Raw genomic sequence first — 23,776 nt, 5'->3', positions numbered from 1 at the left:
AGAGTCGGTTCGATGGAATGTCTCTGAAATCTCGATCACGTAAGCACATTAGTGAATCGCCAATGAGAAAATGTCCGGGAGTGAGGACTAGGAGATCATTTGGATCGGTGGAGATAGGAGTTAGTGGGCGGGAATTAAGGACTGCTTCTATTTCTATGATAAGAGTATTCAATTGTTCAGAGGTGAGTAACTCGTTGCCGGCTACACGCCTGAGGTGGCGTTTAAATGACTTCACCGCTGCTTCCCATAGCCCACCGAAATGCGGCGAATGAGGGGGGATGAAGTGCCATTCGATTTGTTTGTCGGCTAAAAATGCGGTCACTTTTTCCTTGTGATCGTCCGATTGTAATAAATCGTGAAGCTCTCGTAATTCGTTGCTTGCTCCTCTGAAGTTGGTGCCGTTATCAGAATGGATGGTGGAGCAATACCCTCGTCGAGCGATAAATCGGCGAAGAGCGGCGATGAAGGCTTCGCTAGTGAGATCGTCAACGAGCTCGATGTGTACCGCTTTAATTGCTAGGCATACGAAAATGGCTACGTATACTTTTATCTGACGACGGTTACGATCTCGTTTTTCCTTGATGTGGAACGGCCCGCAGTAATCGACGCCGACGTTTGTAAATGGGCGAGATTCCGTTACTCGCGCCTCCGGCAGATTACCCATCACGTATTCTACCGGCGGTGGTTGAGCGCGGCAGCAGCGGACGCAGCCTTTGATCGCCCGCCATACTTGACTTCGACCGTCAACGGGCCAGTATCTTTGTCTTACTGCGTATAACGTAGCCTGCGTTCCGGAATGCATGTGGATCTTGTGCTCGTGGTCTATGATGCGTGTTGTAACGGATGACTTAGGTAATACTATGGGATGTTTCTGGGCGAAGGTCATCGACGAATGACTGAGTCGACCCCCGACTCGCAATATTCCTTCCTTGTCTATGAACGGATTGAGTCGCGTGAGCTTACCCTTTATCGCCGCGTTCCGATCTTTTTGGAGTGTACGAATTTCCTCGGAGAAATGGATGTTTTGCAACAATTTTATCAGTTTATTGTGCGTTATGCGTAATTCAGTAACGGTTAGGGGTGCCGCTCGGTTCCTTTTCTGTTTCCAACGGAGGCAACGAGCTATGATTCGTATCAACTTGGGCCAGGATGAATATCTTTGCAACAAACTGTAATCGGCGGGGTTTGCGGACAGACAAATCGCCCCCTTCTGCTCCGGTACTTCAATTTGCGGTGTTAGCGCCCATGTCGGCCAATAGCCTTCCGACTGGTAGAGCCATGCAGGACCGTGCTGCCAGATGGTTGGGCGCAGAAACTCTTCGGGTGTTTGGCCGCGTGATATTAAGTCCGCGGGGTTGTCGTCGGTAGGAACGTGGCGCCAATCGCGGATGCTGGTTTTTGTTTGAATTTCGGAGACTCTGTTAGCGACGAATGTTTTAAGGGTGTGAGGTGATGTATTGAGCCAATGGAGGACGATAGTGGAATCGGTCCAATAGATAGTTCGAGTAATTTTGTGTGATAGGGCTTGTTGTACGGTTGACATCAGGGACGTAAGAAGGAGTGCTCCGCTCAGCTCGAGCCGAGGAATGGTCTGGCACTTGAGTGGGGCGACTTTCGATTTTGCGGTTAAAAGCTGGGTCCAAACACGGCCGTTGGTGTTAAGGGTTCGAAGATAAACACAGGCTCCGTAAGCCTTTTCGCTGGCATCGCAGAAACCATGCAGTTCAATTTCCATTGCGGACTCGATTATTGCCTTGCGTGGGAACCTGACGTTGTTTAATAAGGGTAATTGGGCATAGTACCTTTCCCACTCTGTATGTAACTCGATCGGAAGTGATTCATCCCAATCGATTTTCGACGACCATATTCGTTGAAGTAGCATCTTGGCCCGAACAATCACCGGTGCGAGCAGACCGAGCGGATCGTAAATTTTTGCAATCTCCGAGCTGATGATTCGTTTCGTGACTCGAGAGGGCGTGGGTTTGACTTCGACCGAGTAAAGAATAGAGTCGTCGGATGAATTCCAAAACACTCCCAGCGTCTTCAAGGTTTGCGAGTCGCCCAAAAAATGTTGGTGATTTGTTTCTTCTAAGTCCGTGTAATAAGTCCTTATCGTTTGACGCCCATTTTCGTATGTTTAAGCCGGCCAGTTGAAGTAAATTGGTGAGTTCTGTTCTGAGCGTGAGGGCTTCGTCCTTCGTTTCAGCTCCGGTGAGAGCGTCGTCGACGTAGAAATCCCGCTGCAGTACCTGTGCTGCACGTGGAAATCGATGTCCTTCGTCCTCTGCCAGTTGCTTGAGGCACCGAATAGCTAGATACGGGGCTGCGGATAGACCGAACGTTACAGTGTTAAGCTCATATGTTTCTGTTTCTCCACTCGCGCTGCGCCATAATATCCTTTGATATTTCCGATCCTCTGGTCGTACGAGGAATTGCCGATACATTTTCTCGATGTCGCCGGTGAGTACGTATTGATGAGCGCGGAATCTAATTAATATATAAAATAAATCTTCCTGTAACTTGGGTCCTGTGTGAAGTGTATCGTTTAAGGAGGTTCCGGTAGTGCTTGGTGCCGATCCGTCGAAAACTACACGGAGTTTGGTGGTTTGACTCGATGCTTTGGTCACGCCATGATGGGGTAAATAGTATCCGTTGTCGTCGGAGTGGTTGTCACTGACCTTCGTCATGTGTCCCAACGCCAGGTATTCCTGTATTACCGTTCGATATTCTGATTCGAAGCGTTTGTCGTGCTGGAATCGGCGATTGAGTGAGGCGAGTCGTTTACTCGCCAGCGTTCTAGAGGATCCGAGTGACTGAAGCTGATCGTTGAAAGGTAGAGCGACGATGTATCGTCCTTCGCTGGTGCGTCGGGTGTGGGCTTGGAAGTGTTCTTCGCATCGTCGATCTGCCTCTGAGATATGTTTAATTGAGGGTCCTTCATCGATTTCCCAAAACCGCGCGAGGTCTGCTTGTAAAGTCGTCGTGGATGTGTGAAATATGTTTGTAGCGGTTTGGGAAGTTGGACTCCCCCCGATTACCCATCCGAATCGCGTCTTTTGCAGACGCAGGCCAGGCTCGTCTGGCTGCGTGAGGTTGACTTGTCCCACACACATCGACGCGAGTGTTGAACCTGAGCTTAGTAGTACATCTATCGGAGCTGGTAAATGAAATCGTGGATCGGCCAATTTGAGATTTTTTGGTATCTCAAGTGTCGAACGATCGATGGGTTCGCTGGGAATTAAGGTTGATATGGTTGGAATGATAAGGAACGTTAATGTCCGCGTGTATGTACCGTCAGTGGAAGTGATCGTGGCCGTGATGTGTCGCTTAGAGGTCGTTGTCAAGGTGTCTAGAGCTCCGATCGGGACCGAACATTTGTTTTGCCTTATCTTTAACGATTTTGCTAATTCCTCGGTAATGAAGTTCATACTGGATCCGGTGTCGAGCAACGCTCGACAACGGATTGGTTGCTGTTTATCATTCAAAATATTAATCTGCGCTGTGATGACTAGATCATTGGACAGTAATTCGGATGCTATTGGTCTGGTATGTTCGGTCGTCAACGGAGTCGTCGATCGTCGGCGTCATTGGTTGTGTGTTCGTCTGTCACTGGGCGGTGGACTTGGAGACGCGGCTGTTCGTGGTGTTTCCGATCTGTGGTCTGTTGTGTGCTTTTTGCGGCGAGTGGGTGATACGCAAGGTGGCAAGGAAGGTGTTGTGGATCGGCTATTTAATGGGGAAGATTTCGGGCTGGACGTGCTGGAACGAGACCCTGAATGACGTTTTGTCCTATGCAGCATTGTATGATGTCGTTCTCCACATATGCGACATGATCCTGCGAAACAATGCTTCGTTGTGTGCCCTTTCCCGAGGCAGTTGAGGCATAGTGATGCTCCTTTGACCTCCCGAATGCGTTCGCGAAGGGATTTGGTTTTGAAGGTGTCACATCTCCAAATGGGGTGTGGTCCTTGACAGGTGGGGCATGTTGGAGTAACCTGTGTCGCCGTAAGTGCATGCCCTCGTGATGCGCGTTGACGGACCGGAGTAGTTTGTTCCGGTGATTCTCTTGTTTGTCTGACCGTGGTGATCGGTCTAGAGCTTCGTGCTAATCTCTCTAGGAAGTTTAATAAATGAATGTACGGAGGTACCTCGTTATTGGGCAGCGTCATTTCCCATTGCTTTTGGATACTTAGTGGTATTTTCGAGAGGATGAGGCTGTTGAGCATAGCACTCGTATCGGGGTAGGACTCTCCTAATTTGTTCAATGCATATATATGTTGTTTAAATGTGTGGACTAAGCGCCTTAATTCCGTTGGAGACTCCTTGGTTATCCTTGGATAATCAATTATTGCCATGCAGTGACTGAAAGCTGTGTATCGTGGACATTCGAAACTTTCCTTGAGAACGGCTATAGCCTGACTGTAGTTTACATTACTAAGGGGTAACGCGTTTAAGCAATCGGCTGCTTCTCCTTGCAGGGCGGACTGCAGGTAATGGAATTTCTGTATGTCAGTGAGACTGGGATTTTTATCGATTGTGGAGGAAAAGGTATCATAAAACGTGTTCCATTTTTCTAAGCTTCCGTCAAAAGTAGGGAGCCGAAGATCTGGTAATTTAATGGATATCGGATTTAAACTTGTGGATGATGCACAGGTTGGAGGGTTTATGGATGTCGACGGCGAAGCTGTTTGCGCGTTCCTCAGAAGATTTTGTAGCCTTGTGTCTACCGCGACGTACTGATCCCTTATTTCGAAGCCGCGCGCTTGTTCCTCCTCGTCCAATACTTCTAATTCGAGTTGAATCGCTTCGAATTGACTCGCAACTTCGGTCAGTTGTTTCTCGTAATTCTTTAATAAGGAATTTTGCTGACTCTCGGATTGCTCGTACTCGTCGAGTCGGTTCGATAAATATGTGAATCGGCCGCTACAATAGCCTCGTCTCCGACGCAGGGAGATTAGTTGGTCTTCGCTCGTCATCGTTGCCGAGGATAGGAGATGGTCGAAATAAGGAACGAGCTTACCTTATTGTCGTGCGGCGTGAGGTCGCGTGTATGTTAAGTTGTGAAATTCGTTGCGTTGATGGTTGTCCAGCTGCGACGGAAGGCTGCGTGGTTGCGTTCCCTTGCCAATGGGATGTGCTTCTTCGAAGATGACGCGCCTGACGTCACTGGTTTCGCTGTAGTGGATGCTCCTGCTTCCGCTGCTGGTTTTGATAAAGTCACGTGGCACTGTGTGGTCACTGGTAAGTGCACTCTTCACTGGCACGTAATCCGGCTCGAAGGACCAAAATGTTTCGATCATTCGCGGAGAGACGCGATCGCGAGATATCACGTCAACGAGAGTTGTAAGTTCTCGTTACGATTAAACAATCGACGCCACGAACTGATCGATTCCCTTATTTCGATTATGATAATAAGGGTAGTTTAATGAAATTTCACAAAATTAACACAACTAAATTAATGTTTATTGCAACAACTTATTAACTAGAAAGATATAAATGGAACAACAAAAAGAAAATGTGACTACGTAATGCGCGATATAAGATGTGTGTTGACTGTTTGGCTTCTCGAAATGTTCTGATTTTTTCTGGAAGGCGACCCCCACTACCTTCGGATCACGCCACATTCTTTTACGCCAGATAAAATAACGGCCACGAATCGACGTTTCTGGAGGTCGCCCTGCTTAATGAACCATGCGCTTGCCACTACAATGTTTGTTTTGCCGGGCAGCCGCGACGATCCGTCTGCGACATTATAGTGCCGCGACCGACAGTTAAGAATATAATCTATGACAAGCCGCATGGCGTAACACCGGTAGAGCATTATAATATAAGAATTACATTACGAAACATGCATGTCTCTACACAAACTTATAAAAATCTATATTCTAAACTACTACTAATCTATGTGCATTCTACAATCTAAAATACATACTTAAAACTAGCCTAGATGCCGGTAGAGCATTGTAATATAAGAATTACATTATGAAACATGCATGTCTCTATATAAACATATAAATAATTTATTTTTCTAAACTAAAACTACTATTAATAATCTACAAAAGAAATAGAACACACAACGCAACACTTGGGACTAAGCGACAACCTGTCGATAGCCCAAACGCTCAAAGTAATTAACACCGCAACGACCTGAGTAATTGCATACAGAAATTCTATCATCAAACACAAATATGTAAACACACACTAAACGCACAATAATCTAGAAACAAAACCTTCAATACTATGTTGTCACACTACAAGATATATATGTATATATGAAATCAAATGATTGACACATAACCTCAAATACACAACACTATATCACTAAAGAATCTGAATGAAAATCACTTTGCCAGAAATATATACATATATACGCGTGCGTGTGTGTGTTCTATCTTATTAAAAGAAATTAATATAAAATAAATAATTAACATTTCATTTCGTATGAACACTATATGGGCAAGAGAGATATGCATATAAATACGTATATATACATATGTATGTGTGAGTGCATATGTTTTATATTATCGAATACTCTATGAAATAAACTACTCGAAACAATAAATAATGCAATCAAAGAATTACAAAACATTAGCTATACTGAAGTGACACACAACATAAACATATATATATATACGTATATTCACACGAGTTATACTATTGTCACTTTAAAATAATATTAATAAATAAATGTTCTAATTGCGGTAGAATAAGGAAAAACGAGCGACAGACGAAAATTACTTCGATATCAAACAAAACTAAAGACCCGTCACTAAAAACTTTACTGATGACATTTATGAGCGGCCATGTTGGATTTACACGCGTCATGGCGACAGGAATATTAGGGATTAATGGAAGTCAGGCGCGAGAAACAAATCATGAAAACACATTGTTAACACTTTTCTTTAATAAATTTTATGGGCAACTACAAATGTAAAAATATATATATATATATTTAAATAAAAGGGGGGAAATATAAAATTAAAAAAATTAACAAATGTAAAATAGATAACCTAACACTATCAGACTAAAAAATATATATATATATATACACACATATTGAACACAAAATTAATAATAATAAGGAACATCAAAACAGCGAACCAACGAAATTGAAGCAGCTACAATAAATCAAAATCGAAGCAAGGAGCTCCGGGATAAAGTTCGCTGAACTCACACATACACCAATAGCGCACAACAGGGGAAATTCCCTTTCTCCCAGAAGCATGGTGACGAAGATGCGCCTCCAAAACCTCTTCGAGAATTTCATTCGCAAAACGAACTTTCACGCAACGCTCGGTATCGACGATTTCAACCAGAGGGGGTTCCCTCTCCAATATGACGGTCTCCGCATCGAAGAAATTCTCGTCGAAAGTAACCAAATCGTCAAAACCCAATTTCGACACAGCCTCGGCACCAATGTAAAACAGTTCCTCCAAACTCCCCGACACTCGTGGTCCATCACAAGGCCGCATGCGCTTGATGGGTTCCCCCGAGTCGCCCATGGGCTCTTCGGAATCCCTCTTTCGCTTGGGCTGGAAACAACACGGTATATTTTAAATAAAACGAAACAGGACGAACCAAACGAACTAAAAATAAGACTAAATACGTACCAGGGAAGTCTGGAAAGGAACCTCTGATAGAAACGACTCAGCAAACATGGTTCGAACGTCGATCACCGAAGCCTAAGGAAATAGCAAAAAAGGGAAAAACAATCAAAATCACAAAACAATCTTAATATGCAAACATCCAAACTTACGCATAACAATTCGAAGGAGGAGGTCTTTGTTATGGGAGAGCAGCGGAGTTGCGCGTGTTGCCCGAGGAAACTTTAAAATAATGATGATGCTGCAGCCATCAGCCCTTCCACGTGCCGAAGAAACACCGGTAATTCCCACGGTACAGCACGTGGAAGTTTCTCGCGAAACGGACTAGATCAGCGTGGAATGCCTCAAATCTCCTAGACGCTAGCTCAGCGGAAACACAGGACTGATAAAAAACTAAGTCGAAATATGGAATTTACATTTTGTCACGTACGATTCTAAGAAGCCCAAACTGCAACATCCCGATTCCCACGGAAGCGTACCCCCAGCGGACCACCACCCCGTGGGGGATGGCATTATAAATAAGCGATGCAACATAGCGCGGGTTCATTATTATTTCGTGCATTATTCGTTCATTAGTTTGCGATCGTTTGTTACTACGGCTCATTATTCTTTGCGTCTAGAAATTTGTATAAGTATTTTGCGTTTCGGGGTCTTTAGTTTTTCGATAAAGAAAAGAGAGTCGCGATTAAATAAAGTAAAATTTTAAGTCTTCATTACGATATCAATTCAGTTAGCAAGTCACTCAATTTGTATCGAAATAGTTTAATAAAGTAAAGGTTGATAGAAAACTATATTCGAAATTAAATAATAAACCCAACAACCTTCGACGATCACCGGGACAGCTGGAGTGATGGCACCCGATAGCACCTTTTCCTCAAGGTAAGCAAATTAAATTTAAAAACTTTCTTCTTCTCTGGCAATCTCGTTGTCCTCGAGAATTGAATCAAAACCTCCTATCATCGATTTCATTTACGGTTTTTAAGATAGAAACATTGCTTAAATTTTAAACAAAGGAGTTGTCCGTTGTGTCGGCTTGTGCGAACGGTGTTTTCAGCTACTGAAACACCCACTGATCTTCGCATTCCTCCTCCCATTGTTGGTAAAATATTACCCATCTTTGGGCAAGGCTTGCGAAATCACACAAATCCCGCTCAGAAAGGACTAATAAATATATCGTCGGGGTCAATTGAAAATCAAGAACGATACCGGTATTGCTATTAACCGATATTCTTGCCATTCTTGCATGCGATTATAAGAAAGATATAACAAAACAATCCCCCCTTCGGGAAATTAACCAAAAGATCGTTCGCTGTGTCGGCTCGTGCAAACGGTGTTTTCAATTATCGAGAACACCCATCGATCTTCGCCTTCCTCCTCCCACTGTTGGTAAATTATTACCCGTCTTTGGGCAAGGCTGGCGAAATCACACGAGTCCCACACAGAGAGGATCGTTAGAATTATCCTCGATAGCTAAACTCAAAAGGCAAGAAAATCGTGGCGACAGAATCCATCGGGGTAAATGAATTGAGTTTCGGTCTTAACAGCGAAATTAAAAAAGAAGAGGAAGTCAAACGAAAAAATAAATTTATATAAAACAACAAACAATCTCACATTCCTATCTAATCCAGCAACGCTAAAATATATATATCTAGCTAATCAAATATATATATATAATAACCTAACCCATTTCACATCCAAGTAAAAATCCGTTCGACGAGGAAAAATATTTATTGTACCCAGCTTTAATCCTCTCCCGCGCTAGTATCCCTGCGCATAGCAGGTTAGCCGAAAAGTGAAATTCGTTTACCAGTTGCATTAAGCGTCAGTTAACGCTACCCATTAAATGCAAAAGAAAATAATAAAAAATAAAATATTTTGAAATAGTCTTTGGACTATTTCTGGTGGCAGCAACTACCGTATTAATTAATAACCTAAATCGGAATTAAATACACAATAATATCATTTTAATTTATTTCCTTTCCGATTAAATTCAAAACTCAAACTCAACTATAAAAAAAAAAAAAAAAAAAAATTTTTCAGTAAAATTCAACCTTAGATTTGATCGATTTAAACAAACAAATTGATACGTAACACCATTTAAGCGTCGAAACAATCAAAATATCTCGCAAATCGCGAAGATTTCGTAAATTTTGACGAAAAATAGCCGTCATTTCCTTCCCGTTGGAGATATTTCGACGTTTAAGCACTCGTTGAACTCCATTTCACAGTGCTAATGCAATGCACAACAGTTTAAGCGTCGAAACAATCAAAATATCTCGCAAATCGCGATTTTGACGAAAAATAGCCGTCATTTCCTGCCCGTTGGAGATATTACGACGTTTAAGCACTCGTTGAACTCCATTTCACAGTGCTAATGCAATGCACAACCATTTAAGCGTCGAAACAATCAAAATATCTCGCAAATCGCGAAGATTTCGTAAATTTTGACGAAAAATAGCCGTCATTTCCTTCCCGGTGGAGATATTTCGACGTTTAAGCACTCGTTGAGCTCCACTTCACAGTGCTAATGCAATGCACAACCATTTAAGCGTCGAAACAATCAAAATATCTCGCAAATCGCGAAGATTTCGTAAATTTTGACGATAAATAGCCGTCATTTCCTTCCCGTTGGAGATATTTCGACGTTTAAGCACTCGTTGAACTCCATTTCACAGTGCTAATGCAATGCACAACCATTTAAGCGTCGAAACAATCAAACTATCTCGCAAACCGCGAAGATTTCGTAAATTTTGACGAAAAATAGCCGTCATTTCCTTCCCGGTGGAGATATTTCGACGTTTAAGCACTCGTTGAGCTCCACTTCACAGTGCTAATGCAATGCACAACCATTTAAGCGTCGAAACAATCAAAATATCTCGCAAATCGCGAAGATTTCGTAAATTTTGACGAAAAATAGCCGTCATTTCCTTCCCGTTGGAGATATTTCGACGTTTAAGCACTCGTTGAACTCCATTTCACAGTGCTAATGCAATGCACAACAGTTTAAGCGTCGAAACAATCAAAATATCTCGCAAATCGCGATTTTGACGAAAAATAGCCGTCATTTCCTGCCCGTTGGAGATATTTCGACGTTTAAGCACTCGTTGAACTCCATTTCACAGTGCTAATGCAATGCACAACCGTTTAAGCGTCGAAACAATCAAAATGTCTCGCAAATCGCGATTTTGACGAAAAATAGCCGTCATTTCCTGCCCGTTGGAGATATTTCGACGTTTAAGCACTCGTTGAACTCCATTTCACAGTGCTAATGCAATGCACAACCATTTAAGCGTCGAAACAATCAAAATATCTCGCAAATCGCGAAGATTTCGTAAATTTTGACGAAAAATAGCCGTCATTTCCTTCCCGTTGGAGATATTTCGACGTTTAAGCACTCGTTGAACTCCATTTCACAGTGCTGATGCAATGCACAACAGTTTAAGCGTCGAAACAATCAAAATATCTCGCAAATCGCGATTTTGACGAAAAATAGCCGTCATTTCCTGCCCGTTGGAGATATTTCGACGTTTAAGCACTCGTTGAACTCCATTTCACAGTGCTAATGCAATGCACAACCGTTTAAGCGTCGAAACAATCAAAATATCTCGCAAATCGCGATTTTGACGAAAAATAGCCGTCATTTCCTGCCCGTTGGAGATATTTCGACGTTTAAGCACTCGTTGAACTCCATTTCACAGTGCTAATGCAATGCACAACCATTTAAGCGTCGAAACAATCAAACTATCTCGCAAATCGCGAAGATTTCGTAAATTTGGACGAAAAATAGCCGTCATTTCCTTCCCGTTGGAGATATTTCGACGTTTAAGCACTCGTTGAACTCCATTTCACAGTGCTAATGCAATGCACAACCATTTAAGCGTCGAAACAATCAAACTATCTCGCAAATCGCGAAGATTTCGTAAATTTTGACGAAAAATAGCCGTCATTTCCTTCCCGGTGGAGATATTTCGACGTTTAAGCACTCGTTGAACTCCATTTCACAGTGCTAATGCAATGCACAACCGTTTAAGCGTCGAAACAATCAAAATATCTCGCAAATCGCGATTTTGACGATAAATAGCCGTCATTTCCTTCCCGTTGGAGATATTTCAACGTTTAAGCACTCGTTGAACTCCATTTCACAGTGCTAATGCAATGCACAACCATTTAAGCGTCGAAACAATCAAACTATCTCGCAAACCGCGAAGATTTCGTAAATTTTGACGAAAAATAGCCGTCATTTCCTTCCCGGTGGAGATATTTCGACGTTTAAGCACTCGTTGAGCTCCACTTCACAGTGCTAATGCAATGCACAACCATTTAAGCGTCGAAACAATCAAAATATCTCGCAAATCGCGAAGATTTCGTAAATTTTGATGAAAAATAGCCGTCATTTCCTTCCCGTTGGAGATATTTCGACGTTTAAGCACTCGTTGAACTCCATTTCACAGTGCTAATGCAATGCACAACAGTTTAAGCGTCGAAACAATCAAAATATCTCGCAAATCGCGATTTTGACGAAAAATAGCCGTCATTTCCTGCCCGTTGGAGATATTTCGACGTTTAAGCACTCGTTGAACTCCATTTCACAGTGCTAATGCAATGCACAACCGTTTAAGCGTCGAAACAATCAAAATGTCTCGCAAATCGCGATTTTGACGAAAAATAGCCGTCATTTCCTGCCCGTTGGAGATATTTCGACGTTTAAGCACTCGTTGAACTCCATTTCACAGTGCTAATGCAATGCACAACCATTTAAGCGTCGAAACAATCAAAATATCTCGCAAATCGCGAAGATTTCGTAAATTTTGACGAAAAATAGCCGTCATTTCCTTCCCGTTGGAGATATTTCGACGTTTAAGCACTCGTTGAACTCCATTTCACAGTGCTGATGCAATGCACAACAGTTTAAGCGTCGAAACAATCAAAATATCTCGCAAATCGCGATTTTGACGAAAAATAGCCGTCATTTCCTGCCCGTTGGAGATATTTCGACGTTTAAGCACTCGTTGAACTCCATTTCACAGTGCTAATGCAATGCACAACCGTTTAAGCGTCGAAACAATCAAAATATCTCGCAAATCGCGATTTTGACGAAAAATAGCCGTCATTTCCTGCCCGTTGGAGATATTTCGACGTTTAAGCACTCGTTGAACTCCATTTCACAGTGCTAATGCAATGCACAACCATTTAAGCGTCGAAACAATCAAACTATCTCGCAAATCGCGAAGATTTCGTAAATTTTGACGAAAAATAGCCGTCATTTCCTTCCCGGTGGAGATATTTCGACGTTTAAGCACTCGTTGAGCTCCACTTCACAGTGCTAATGCAATGCACAACCATTTAAGCGTCGAAACAATCAAAATATCTCGCAAATCGCGAAGATTTCGTAAATTTTGATGAAAAATAGCCGTCATTTCCTTCCCGTTGGAGATATTTCGACGTTTAAGCACTCGTTGAACTCCATTTCACAGTGCTAATGCAATGCACAACAGTTTAAGCGTCGAAACAATCAAAATATCTCGCAAATCGCGATTTTGACGAAAAATAGCCGTCATTTCCTGCCCGTTGGAGATATTTCGACGTTTAAGCACTCGTTGAACTCCATTTCACAGTGCTAATGCAATGCACAACCATTTAAGCGTCGAAACAATCAAAATATCTCGCAAATCGCGAAGATTTCGTAAATTTTGACGAAAAGTAGCCGTCATTTCCTTCCCGGTGGAGATATTTCGACGTTTAAGCACTCGTTGAGCTCCACTTCACAGTGCTAATGCAATGCACAACCATTTAAGCGTCGAAACCATCAAAATATCTCGCAAATCGCGAAGATTTCGTAAATTTTGACGATAAATAGCCGTCATTTCCTTCCCGTTGGAGATATTTCGACGTTTAAGCACTCGTTGAACTCCATATCACAGTGCTAATGCAATGCACAACCGTTTAAGCGTCGAAACAATCAAAATGTCTCGCAAATCGCGATTTTCACGAAAAATAGCCGTCATTTCCTGCCCGTTGGAGATATTTCGACGTTTAAGCACTCGCTGAACTCCATTTCACAGTGCTAATGCAATGCACAACCATTTAAGCGTCGAAACAATCAAAATATCTCGCAAATCGCGAAGATTTCGTAAATTTTGACGAAAAATAGCCGTCATTTCCTTCCCGGTGGAGATATTTCGACGTTTAAGCACTCGTTGAACTCCATTTCACAGTGCTAATGCAATGCACAACCATTTAAGCGTCGAAACAATCAAACTATCTCGCAAATCGCGAAGATTTCGTAAATTTGGACGAAAAATAGCCGTCATTTCCTTCCCGTTGGAGCTATTTCGACGTTTAAGCACTCGTTGAACTCCATTTCACAGTGCTAATGCAATGCACAACCATTTAAGCGTCGAAACAATCAAACTATCTCGCAAATCGCGAAGATTTCATAAATTTTGACGAAAAATAGCCGTCATTTCCTTCCCGGTGGAGATATTTCGACGTTTAAGCACTCGTTGTGCTCCACTTCACAGTGCTAATGCAATGCACAACCATTTAAGCGTCGAAACAATCAAAATATTTCGCAAATCGCGAAGATTTCGTAAATTTTGACGAAAAATAGCCGTCATTTCCTTCCCGTTGGAGATATTTCGACGTTTAAGCACTCGTTGAACTCCATTTCACAGTGCTAATGCAATGCACAACAGTTTAAGCGTCGAAACAATCAAAATATCTCGCAAATCGCGATTTTGACGAAAAATAGCCGTCATTTCCTGCCCGTTGGAGATATTTCGACGTTTAAGCACTCGTTGAACTCCATTTCACAGTGCTAATGCAATGCACAACCATTTAAGCGTCGAAACAATCAAAATGTCTCTCAAATCGCGATTTTGACGAAAAATAGCCGTCATTTCCTTCCCGTTGGAGATATTTCGACGTTTAAGCACTCGTTGAACTCCATTTCACAGTGCTAATGCAATGCACAACCATTTAAGCGTCGAAACAATCAAAATATCTCGCAAATCGCGAAGATTTCGTAAATTTGGACGAAAAATAGCCGTCATTTCCTTCCCGTTGGAGATATTTCGACGTTTAAGCACTCGTTGAACTCCATTTCACAGTGCTAATGCAATGCACAACCATTTAAGCGTCGAAACAATCAAACTATCTCGCAAATCGCGAAGATTTCGTAAATTTTGACGAAAAATAGCCGTCATTTCCTTTCCGGTGGAGATATTTCGACGTTTAAGCACTCGTTGTGCTCCACTTCACAGTGCTAATGCAATGCACAACCATTTAAGCGTCGAAACAATCAAAATATCTCGCAAATCGCGAAGATTTCGTAAATTTTGACGAAAAATAGCCGTCATTTCCTTCCCGTTGGAGATATTTCGACGTTTAAGCACTCGTTGTGCTCCACTTCACAGTGCTAATGCAATGCACAACCATTTAAGCGTCGAAACAATCAAAATATTTCGCAAATCGCGAAGATTTCGTAAATTTTGACGAAAAATAGCCGTCATTTCCTTCCCGTTGGAGATATTTCGACGTTTAAGCACTCGTTGAACTCCATTTCACAGTGCTAATGCAATGCACAACAGTTTAAGCGTCGAAACAATCAAAATATCTCGCAAATCGCGATTTTGACGAAAAATAGCCGTCATTTCCTGCCCGTTGGAGATATTTCGACGTTTAAGCACTCGTTGAACTCCATTTCACAGTGCTAATGCAATGCACAACCATTTAAGCGTCGAAACAATCAAAATGTCTCTCAAATCGCGATTTTGACGAAAAATAGCCGTCATTTCCTTCCCGTTGGAGATATTTCGACGTTTAAGCACTCGTTGAACTCCATTTCACAGTGCTAATGCAATGCACAACCATTTAAGCGTCGAAACAATCAAAATATCTCGCAAATCGCGAAGATTTCGTAAATTTGGACGAAAAATAGCCGTCATTTCCTTCCCGTTGGAGATATTTCGACGTTTAAGCACTCGTTGAACTCCATTTCACAGTGCTAATGCAATGCACAACCATTTAAGCGTCGAAACAATCAAACTATCTCGCAAATCGCGAAGATTTCGTAAATTTTGACGAAAAATAGCCGTCATTTCCTTTCCGGTGGAGATATTTCGACGTTTAAGCACTCGTTGTGCTCCACTTCACAGTGCTAATGCAATGCACAACCATTTAAGCGTCGAAACAATCAAAATATCTCGCAAATCGCGAAGATTTCGTAAATTTTGACGAAAAATAGCCGTCATTTCCTTCCCGTTGGAGATATTTCCACGTTTAAGCACTCGTTGAACTCCATTTCACAGTGCTAATGCAATGCACAACAGTTTAAGCGTCGAAACAATCAAAATATCTCGCAAATCGCGATTTTGACGAAAAATAGCCGTCATTTCCTGCCCGTTGGAGATATTTCGACGTTTAAGCACTCGTTGAACTCCATTTCACAGTGCTAATGCAATGCACAACCATTTAAGCGTCGAAACAATCAAAATATCTCGCAAATCGCGAAGATTTCGTAAATTTTGACGAAAAATAGCCGTCATTTCCTTCCCGGTGGAGATATTTCGACGTTTAAGCACTCGTTGAGCTCCACTTCACAGTGCTAATGCAATGCACAACCATTTAAGCGTCGAAACAATCAAAATATCTCGCAAATCGCGAAGATTTCGTAAATTTTGACGATAAATAGCCGTCATTTCCTTCCCGTTGGAGATATTTCGACGTTTAAGCACTCGTTGAACTCCATTTCACAGTGCTAATGCAATGCACAACCATTTAAGCGTCGAAACAATCAAACTATCTCGCAAACCGCGAAGATTTCGTAAATTTTGACGAAAAATAGCCGTCATTTCCTTCCCGGTGGAGATATTTCGACGTTTAAGCACTCGTTGAGCTCCACTTCACAGTGCTAATGCAATGCACAACAGTTTAAGCGTCGAAACAATCAAAATATCTCGCAAATCGCGATTTTGACGAAAAATAGCCGTCATTTCCTGCCCGTTGGAGATATTTCGACGTTTAAGCACTCGTTGAACTCCATTTCACAGTGCTAATGCAATGCACAACCGTTTAAGCGTCGAAACAATCAAAATATCTCGCAAATCGCGATTTTGACGAAAAATAGCCGTCATTTCCTGCCCGTTGGAGATATTTCGACGTTTGAGCACTCGTTGAACTCCATTTCACAGTGCTAATGCAATGCACAACCATTTAAGCGTCGAAACAATCAAACTATCTCGCAAATCGCGAAGATTTCGTAAATTTGGACGAAAAATAGCCGTCATTTCCTTCCCGTTGGAGATATTTCGACGTTTAAGCACTCGTTGAACTCCATTTCACAGTGCTAATGCAATGCACAACCATTTAAGCGTCGAAACAATCAAACTATCTCGCAAATCGCGAAGATTTCGTAAATTTTGACGAAAAATAGCCGTCATTTCCTTCCCGGTGGAGATATTTCGACGTTTAAGCACTCGTTGACCTCCATTTCACAGTGCTAATGCAATGCACAACCGTTTAAGCGTCGAAACAATCAAAATATCTCGCAAATCGCGATTTTGACGAAAAATAGCCGTCATTTCCTGCCCGTTGGAGATATTTCGACGTTTAAGCACTCGTTGAACTCCATTTCACAGTGCTAATGCAATGCACAACCATTTAAGCGTCGAAACAATCAAAATATCTCGCAAATCGCGAAGATTTCGTAAATTTTGACGAAAAGTAGCCGTCATTTCCTTCCCGGTGGAGATATTTCGACGTTTAAGCACTCGTTGAGCTCCACTTCACAGTGCTAATGCAATGCACAACCATTTAAGCGTCGAAACCATCAAAATATCTCGCAAATCGCGAAGATTTCGTAAATTTTGACGATAAATAGCCGTCATTTCCTTCCCGTTGGAGATATTTCGACGTTTAAGCACTCGTTGAACTCCATATCACAGTGCTAATGCAATGCACAACCGTTTAAGCGTCGAAACAATCAAAATGTCTCGCAAATCGCGATTTTCACGAAAAATAGCCGTCATTTCCTGCCCGTTGGAGATATTTCGACGTTTAAGCACTCGCTGAACTCCATTTCACAGTGCTAATGCAATGCACAACCATTTAAGCGTCGAAACAATCAAAATATCTCGCAAATCGCGAAGATTTCGTAAATTTGGACGAAAAATAGCCGTCATTTCCTTCCCGTTGGAGATATTTCGACGTTTAAGCACTCGTTGAACTCCATTTCACAGTGCTAATGCAATGCACAACCATTTAAGCGTCGAAACAATCAAACTATCTCGCAAATCGCGAAGATTTCGTAAATTTTGACGAAAAATAGCCGTCATTTCCTTCCCGGTGGAAATATTTCGACGTTTAAGCACTCGTTGTGCTCCACTTCACAGTGCTAATGCAATGCACAACCATTTAAGCGTCGAAACAATCAAAATATCTCGCAAATCGCGAAGATTTCGTAAATTTTGACGAAAAATAGCCGTCATTTCCTTCCCGTTGGAGATATTTCGACGTTTAAGCACTCGTTGAACTCCATTTCACAGTGCTAATGCAATGCACAACAGTTTAAGCGTCGAAACAATCAAAATATCTCGCAAATCGCGATTTTGACGAAAAATAGCCGTCATTTCCTGCCCGTTGGAGATATTTCGACGTTTAAGCACTCGTTGAACTCCATTTCACAGTGCTAATGCAATGCACAACCATTTAAGCGTCGAAACAATCAAAATGTCTCGCAAATCGCGATTTTGACGAAAAATAGCCGTCATTTCCTTCCCGTTGGAGATATTTCGACGTTTAAGCACTCGTTGAACTCCATTTCACAGTGCTAATGCTATGCACAACCATTTAAGCGTCGAAACAATCAAAATATCTCGCAAATCGCGAAGATTTCGTAAATTTGGACGAAAAATAGCCGTCATTTCCTTCCCGTTGGAGATATTTCGACGTTTAAGCACTCGTTGAACTCCATTTCACAGTGCAAATGCAATGCACAACCATTTAAGCGTCGAAACAATCAAACTATCTCGCAAATCGCGAAGATTTCGTAAATTTTGACGAAAAATAGCCGTCATTTCCTTCCCGGTGGAGATATTTCGACGTTTAAGCACTCGTTGTGCTCCACTTCACAGTGCTAATGCAATGCACAACCATTTAAGCGTCGAAACAATCAAAATATCTCGCAAATCGCGAAGATTTCGTAAATTTTGACGAAAAATAGCCGTCATTTCCTTCCCGTTGGAGATATTTCGACGTTTAAGCACTCGTTGAACTCCATTTCACAGTGCTAATGCAATGCACAACAGTTTAAGCGTCGAAACAATCAAAATATCTCGCAAATCGCGATTTTGACGAAAAATAGCCGTCATTTCCTGCCCGTTGGAGATATTTCGACGTTTAAGCACTCGTTGAACTCCATTTCACAGTGCTAATGCAATGCACAACCATTTAAGCGTCGAAACAATCAAAATATCTCGCAAATCGCGAAGATTTCGTAAATTTTGACGAAAAATAGCCGTCATTTCCTTCCCGGTGGAGATATTTCGACGTTTAAGCACTCGTTGAGCTCCACTTCACAGTGCTAATGCAATGCACAACCATTTAAGCGTCGAAACAATCAAAATATCTCGCAAATCGCGAAGATTTCGTAAATTTTGACGATAAATAGCCGTCATTTCCTTCCCGTTGGAGATATTTCGACGTTTAAGCACTCGTTGAACTCCATTTCACAGTGCTAATGCAATGCACAACCATTTAAGCGTCGAAACAATCAAACTATCTCGCAAACCGCGAAGATTTCGTAAATTTTGACGAAAAATAGCCGTCATTTCCTTCCCGGTGGAGATATTTCGACGTTTAAGCACTCGTTGAGCTCCACTTCACAGTGCTAATGCAATGCACAACCATTTAAGCGTCGAAACAATCAAAATATCTCGCAAATCGCGAAGATTTCGTAAATTTTGACGAAAAATAGCCGTCATTTCCTTCCCGTTGGAGATATTTCGACGTTTAAGCACTCGTTGAACTCCATTTCACAGTGCTAATGCAATGCACAACCATTTAAGCGTCGAAACAATCAAAATATCTCGCAAATCGCGAAGATTTCGTAAATTTTGACGAAAAATAGCCGTCATTTCCTTCCCGTTGGAGATATTTCGACGTTTAAGCACTCGTTGAACTCCATTTCACAGTGCTAATGCAATGCACAACAGTTTAAGCGTCGAAACAATCAAAATATCTCGCAAATCGCGATTTTGACGAAAAATAGCCGTCATTTCCTGCCCGTTGGAGATATTTCGACGTTTAAGCACTCGTTGAACTCCGTTTCACAGTGCTAATGCAATGCACAACCGTTTAAGCGTCGAAACAATCAAAATATCTCGCAAATCGCGATTTTGACGAAAAATAGCCGTCATTTCCTGCCCGTTGGAGATATTTCAACGTTTAAGCACTCGTTGAGCTCCATTTCACAGTGCTAATGCAATGCACAACCATTTAAGCGTCGAAACAATCAAACTATCTCGCAAATCGCGAAGATTTCGTAAATTTGGACGAAAAATAGCCGTCATTTCCTTCCCGTTGGAGATATTTCGACGTTTAAGCACTCGTTGAACTCCATTTCACAGTGCTAATGCAATGCACAACCATTTAAGCGTCGAAACAATCAAAATATCTCGCAAATCGCGAAGATTTCGTAAATTTGGACGAAAAATAGCCGTCATTTCCTTCCCGTTGGAGATATTTCGACGTTTAAGCACTCGTTGAACTCCATTTCACAGTGCTAATGCAATGCACAACCATTTAAGCGTCGAAACAATCAAACTATCTCGCAAATCGCGAAGATTTCGTAAATTTTGACGAAAAATAGCCGTCATTTCCTTCCCGGTGGAGATATTTCGACGTTTAAGCACTCGTTGTGCTCCACTTCACAGTGCTAATGCAATGCACAACCATTTAAGCGTCGAAACAATCAAAATATCTCGCAAATCGCGAAGATTTCGTAAATTTTGACGAAAAATAGCCGTCATTTCCTTCCCGTTGGAGATATTTCGACGTTTAAGCACTCGTTGAACTCCATTTCACAGTGCTAATGCAATGCACAACAGTTTAAGCGTCGAAACAATCAAAATATCTCGCAAATCGCGATTTTGACGAAAAATAGCCGTCATTTCCTGCCCGTTGGAGATATTTCGACGTTTAAGCACTCGTTGAACTCCATTTCACAGTGCTAATGCAATGCACAACCATTTAAGCGTCGAAACAATCAAAATATCTCGCAAATCGCGAAGATTTCGTAAATTTTGACGAAAAATAGCCGTCATTTCCTTCCCGGTGGAGATATTTCGACGTTTAAGCACTCGTAGAGCTCCACTTCACAGTGCTAATGCAATGCACAACCATTTAAGCGTCGAAACAATCAAAATATCTCGCAAATCGCGAAGATTTCGTAAATTTTGACGAAAAATAGCCGTCATTTCCTTCCCGTTGGAGATATTTCGACGTTTAAGCACTCGTTGAACTCCGTTTCACAGTGCTAATGCAATGCACAACCATTTAAGCGTCGAAACAATCAAACTATCTCGCAAACCGCGAAGATTTCGTAAATTTTGACGAAAAATAGCCGTCATTTCCTTCCCGGTGGAGATATTTCGACGTTTAAGCACTCGTTGAGCTCCACTTCACAGTGCTAATGCAATGCACAACCATTTAAGCGTCGAAACAATCAAAATATCTCGCAAATCGCGAAGATTTCGTAAATTTTGACGAAAAATAGCCGTCATTTCCTTCCCGTTGGAGATATTTCGACGTTTAAGCACTCGTTGAACTCCATTTCACAGTGCTAATGCAATGCACAACCATTTAAGCGTCGAAACAATCAAAATATCTCGCAAATCGCGAAGATTTCGTAAATTTTGACGAAAAATAGCCGTCATTTCCTTCCCGTTGGAGATATTTCGACGTTTAAGCACTCGTTGAACTCCATTTCACAGTGCTAATGCAATGCACAACAGTTTAAGCGTCGAAACAATCAAAATATCTCGCAAATCGCGATTTTGACGAAAAATAGCCGTCATTTCCTGCCCGTTGGAGATATTTCGACGTTTAAGCACTCGTTGAACTCCATTTCACAGTGCTAATGCAATGCACAACCGTTTAAGCGTCGAAACAATCAAAATATCTGGCAAATCGCGATTTTGACGAAAAATAGCCGTCATTTCCTGCCCGTTGGAGATATTTCGACGTTTAAGCACTCGTTGAGCTCCATTTCACAGTGCTAATGCAATGCACAACCATTTAAGCGTCGAAACAATCAAACTATCTCGCAAATCGCGAAGATTTCGTAAATTTGGACGAAAAATAGCCGTCATTTCCTTCCCGTTGGAGATATTTCGACGTTTAAGCACTCGTTTAACTCCATTTCACAGTGCTAATGCAATGCACAACCATTTAAGCGTCGAAACAATCAAACTATCTCGCAAATCGCGAAGATTTCGTAAATTTTGACGAAAAATAGCCGTCATTTCCTTCCCGGTGGAGATATTTCGACGTTTAAGCACTCGTTGAACTCCATTTCACAGTGCTAATGCAATGCACAACCGTTTAAGCGTCGAAACAATCAAAATATCTCGCAAATCGCGATTTTGACGAAAAATAGCCGTCATTTCCTGCCCGTTGGAGATATTTCGACGTTTAAGCACTCGTTGAACTCCATTTCACAGTGCTAATGCAATGCACAACCATTTAAGCGTCGAAACAATCAAACTATCTCGCAAATCGCGAAGATTTCGTAAATTTGGACGAAAAATAGCCGTCATTTCCTTCCCGTTGGAGATATTTCGACGTTTAAGCACTCGTTGAACTCCATTTCACAGTGCTAATGCAATGCACAACCATTTAAGCGTCGAAACAATCAAACTATCTCGCAAATCGCGAAGATTTCGTAAATTTTGACGAAAAATAGCCGTCATTTCCTTCCCGGTGGAGATATTTCGACGTTTAAGCACTCGTTGAACTCCATTTCACAGTGCTAATGCAATGCACAACCGTTTAAGCGTCGAAACAATCAAAATATCTCGCAAATCGCGATTTTGACGAAAAATAGCCGTCATTTCCTGCCCGTTGGAGATATTTCGACGTTTAAGCACTCGTTGAACTCCATTTCACAGTGCTAATGCAATGCACAACCATTTAAGCGTCGAAACAATCAAAATATCTAGCAAATCGCGAAGATTTCGTAAATTTTGACGAAAAATAGCCGTCATTTCCTTCCCGTTGGAGATATTTCGACGTTAAAGCACTCGTTGAACTCCATTTCACAGTGCTAATGCAATGCACAACAGTTTAAGCGTCGAAACAATCAAAATATCTCGCAAATCGCGATTTTGACGAAAAATAGCCGTCATTTCCTGCCCGTTGGAGATATTTCGACGTTTAAGCACTCGTTGAACTCCATTTCACAGTGCTAATGCAATGCACAACCATTTAAGCGTCGAAACAATCAAAATATCTCGCAAATCGCGAAGATTTCGTAAATTTTGACGAAAAGTAGCCGTCATTTCCTTCCCGGTGGAGATATTTCGACGTTTAAGCACTCGTTGAGCTCCACTTCACAGTGCTAATGCAATGCACAACCATTTAAGCGTCGAAACAATCAAAATATCTCGCAAATCGCGAAGATTTCGTAAATTTTGACGAAAAATAGCCGTCATTTCCTTCCCGGTGGAGATATTTCGACGTTTAAGCACTCGTTGAGCTCCACTTCACAGTGCTAATGCAATGCACAACCATTTAAGCGTCGAAACAATCAAAATATCTCGCAAATCGCGAAGATTTCGTAAATTTTGACGATAAATAGCCGTCATTTCCTTCCCGTTGGAGATATTTCGACGTTTAAGCACTCGTTGAACTCCATTTCACAGTGCTAATGCAATGCACAACCATTTAAGCGTCGAAACAATCAAAATATCTCGCAAATCGCGAAGATTTCGTAAATTTTGACGAAAAATAGCCGTCATTTCCTTCCCGTTGGAGATATTTCGACGTTTAAGCACTCGTTGAACTCCATTTCACAGTGCTAATGCAATGCACAACAGTTTAAGTGTCGAAACAATCAAAATATCTCGCAAATCGCGATTTTGACGAAAAATAGCCGTCATTTCCTGCCCGTTGGA

At 41.8% G+C, this 23,776-nt stretch overlaps 2 protein-coding genes across 2 annotated transcripts in view; both read right to left on the bottom strand.

Moving 5' to 3' along the window:
• Window positions 1-23,776, bottom strand: part of LOC126875504 (uncharacterized) — a 258,579-nt gene that overhangs the window by 191,316 nt on the left and 43,487 nt on the right. The gene's annotated exons all lie outside the window — the stretch shown is intronic.
• Window positions 135-2,941, bottom strand: LOC126875435 (uncharacterized). The gene is made up of 4 exons (XM_050638349.1): window positions 2,786-2,941; window positions 2,443-2,708; window positions 231-2,108; window positions 135-153 (listed from the first exon to the last, which is right to left on the bottom strand). Exons 1-4 carry the CDS (start codon window positions 2,939-2,941, stop codon window positions 135-137), a joined length of 2,319 nt encoding a protein of 772 aa, XP_050494306.1.

Source organism: Bombus huntii, chromosome 18 (genome assembly GCF_024542735.1).
Source record: "Bombus huntii isolate Logan2020A chromosome 18, iyBomHunt1.1, whole genome shotgun sequence".
Lineage (NCBI taxonomy): Eukaryota > Metazoa > Arthropoda > Insecta > Hymenoptera > Apidae > Bombus > Bombus huntii.
This window is presented reverse-complemented; position numbering and strand designations above follow the sequence as displayed.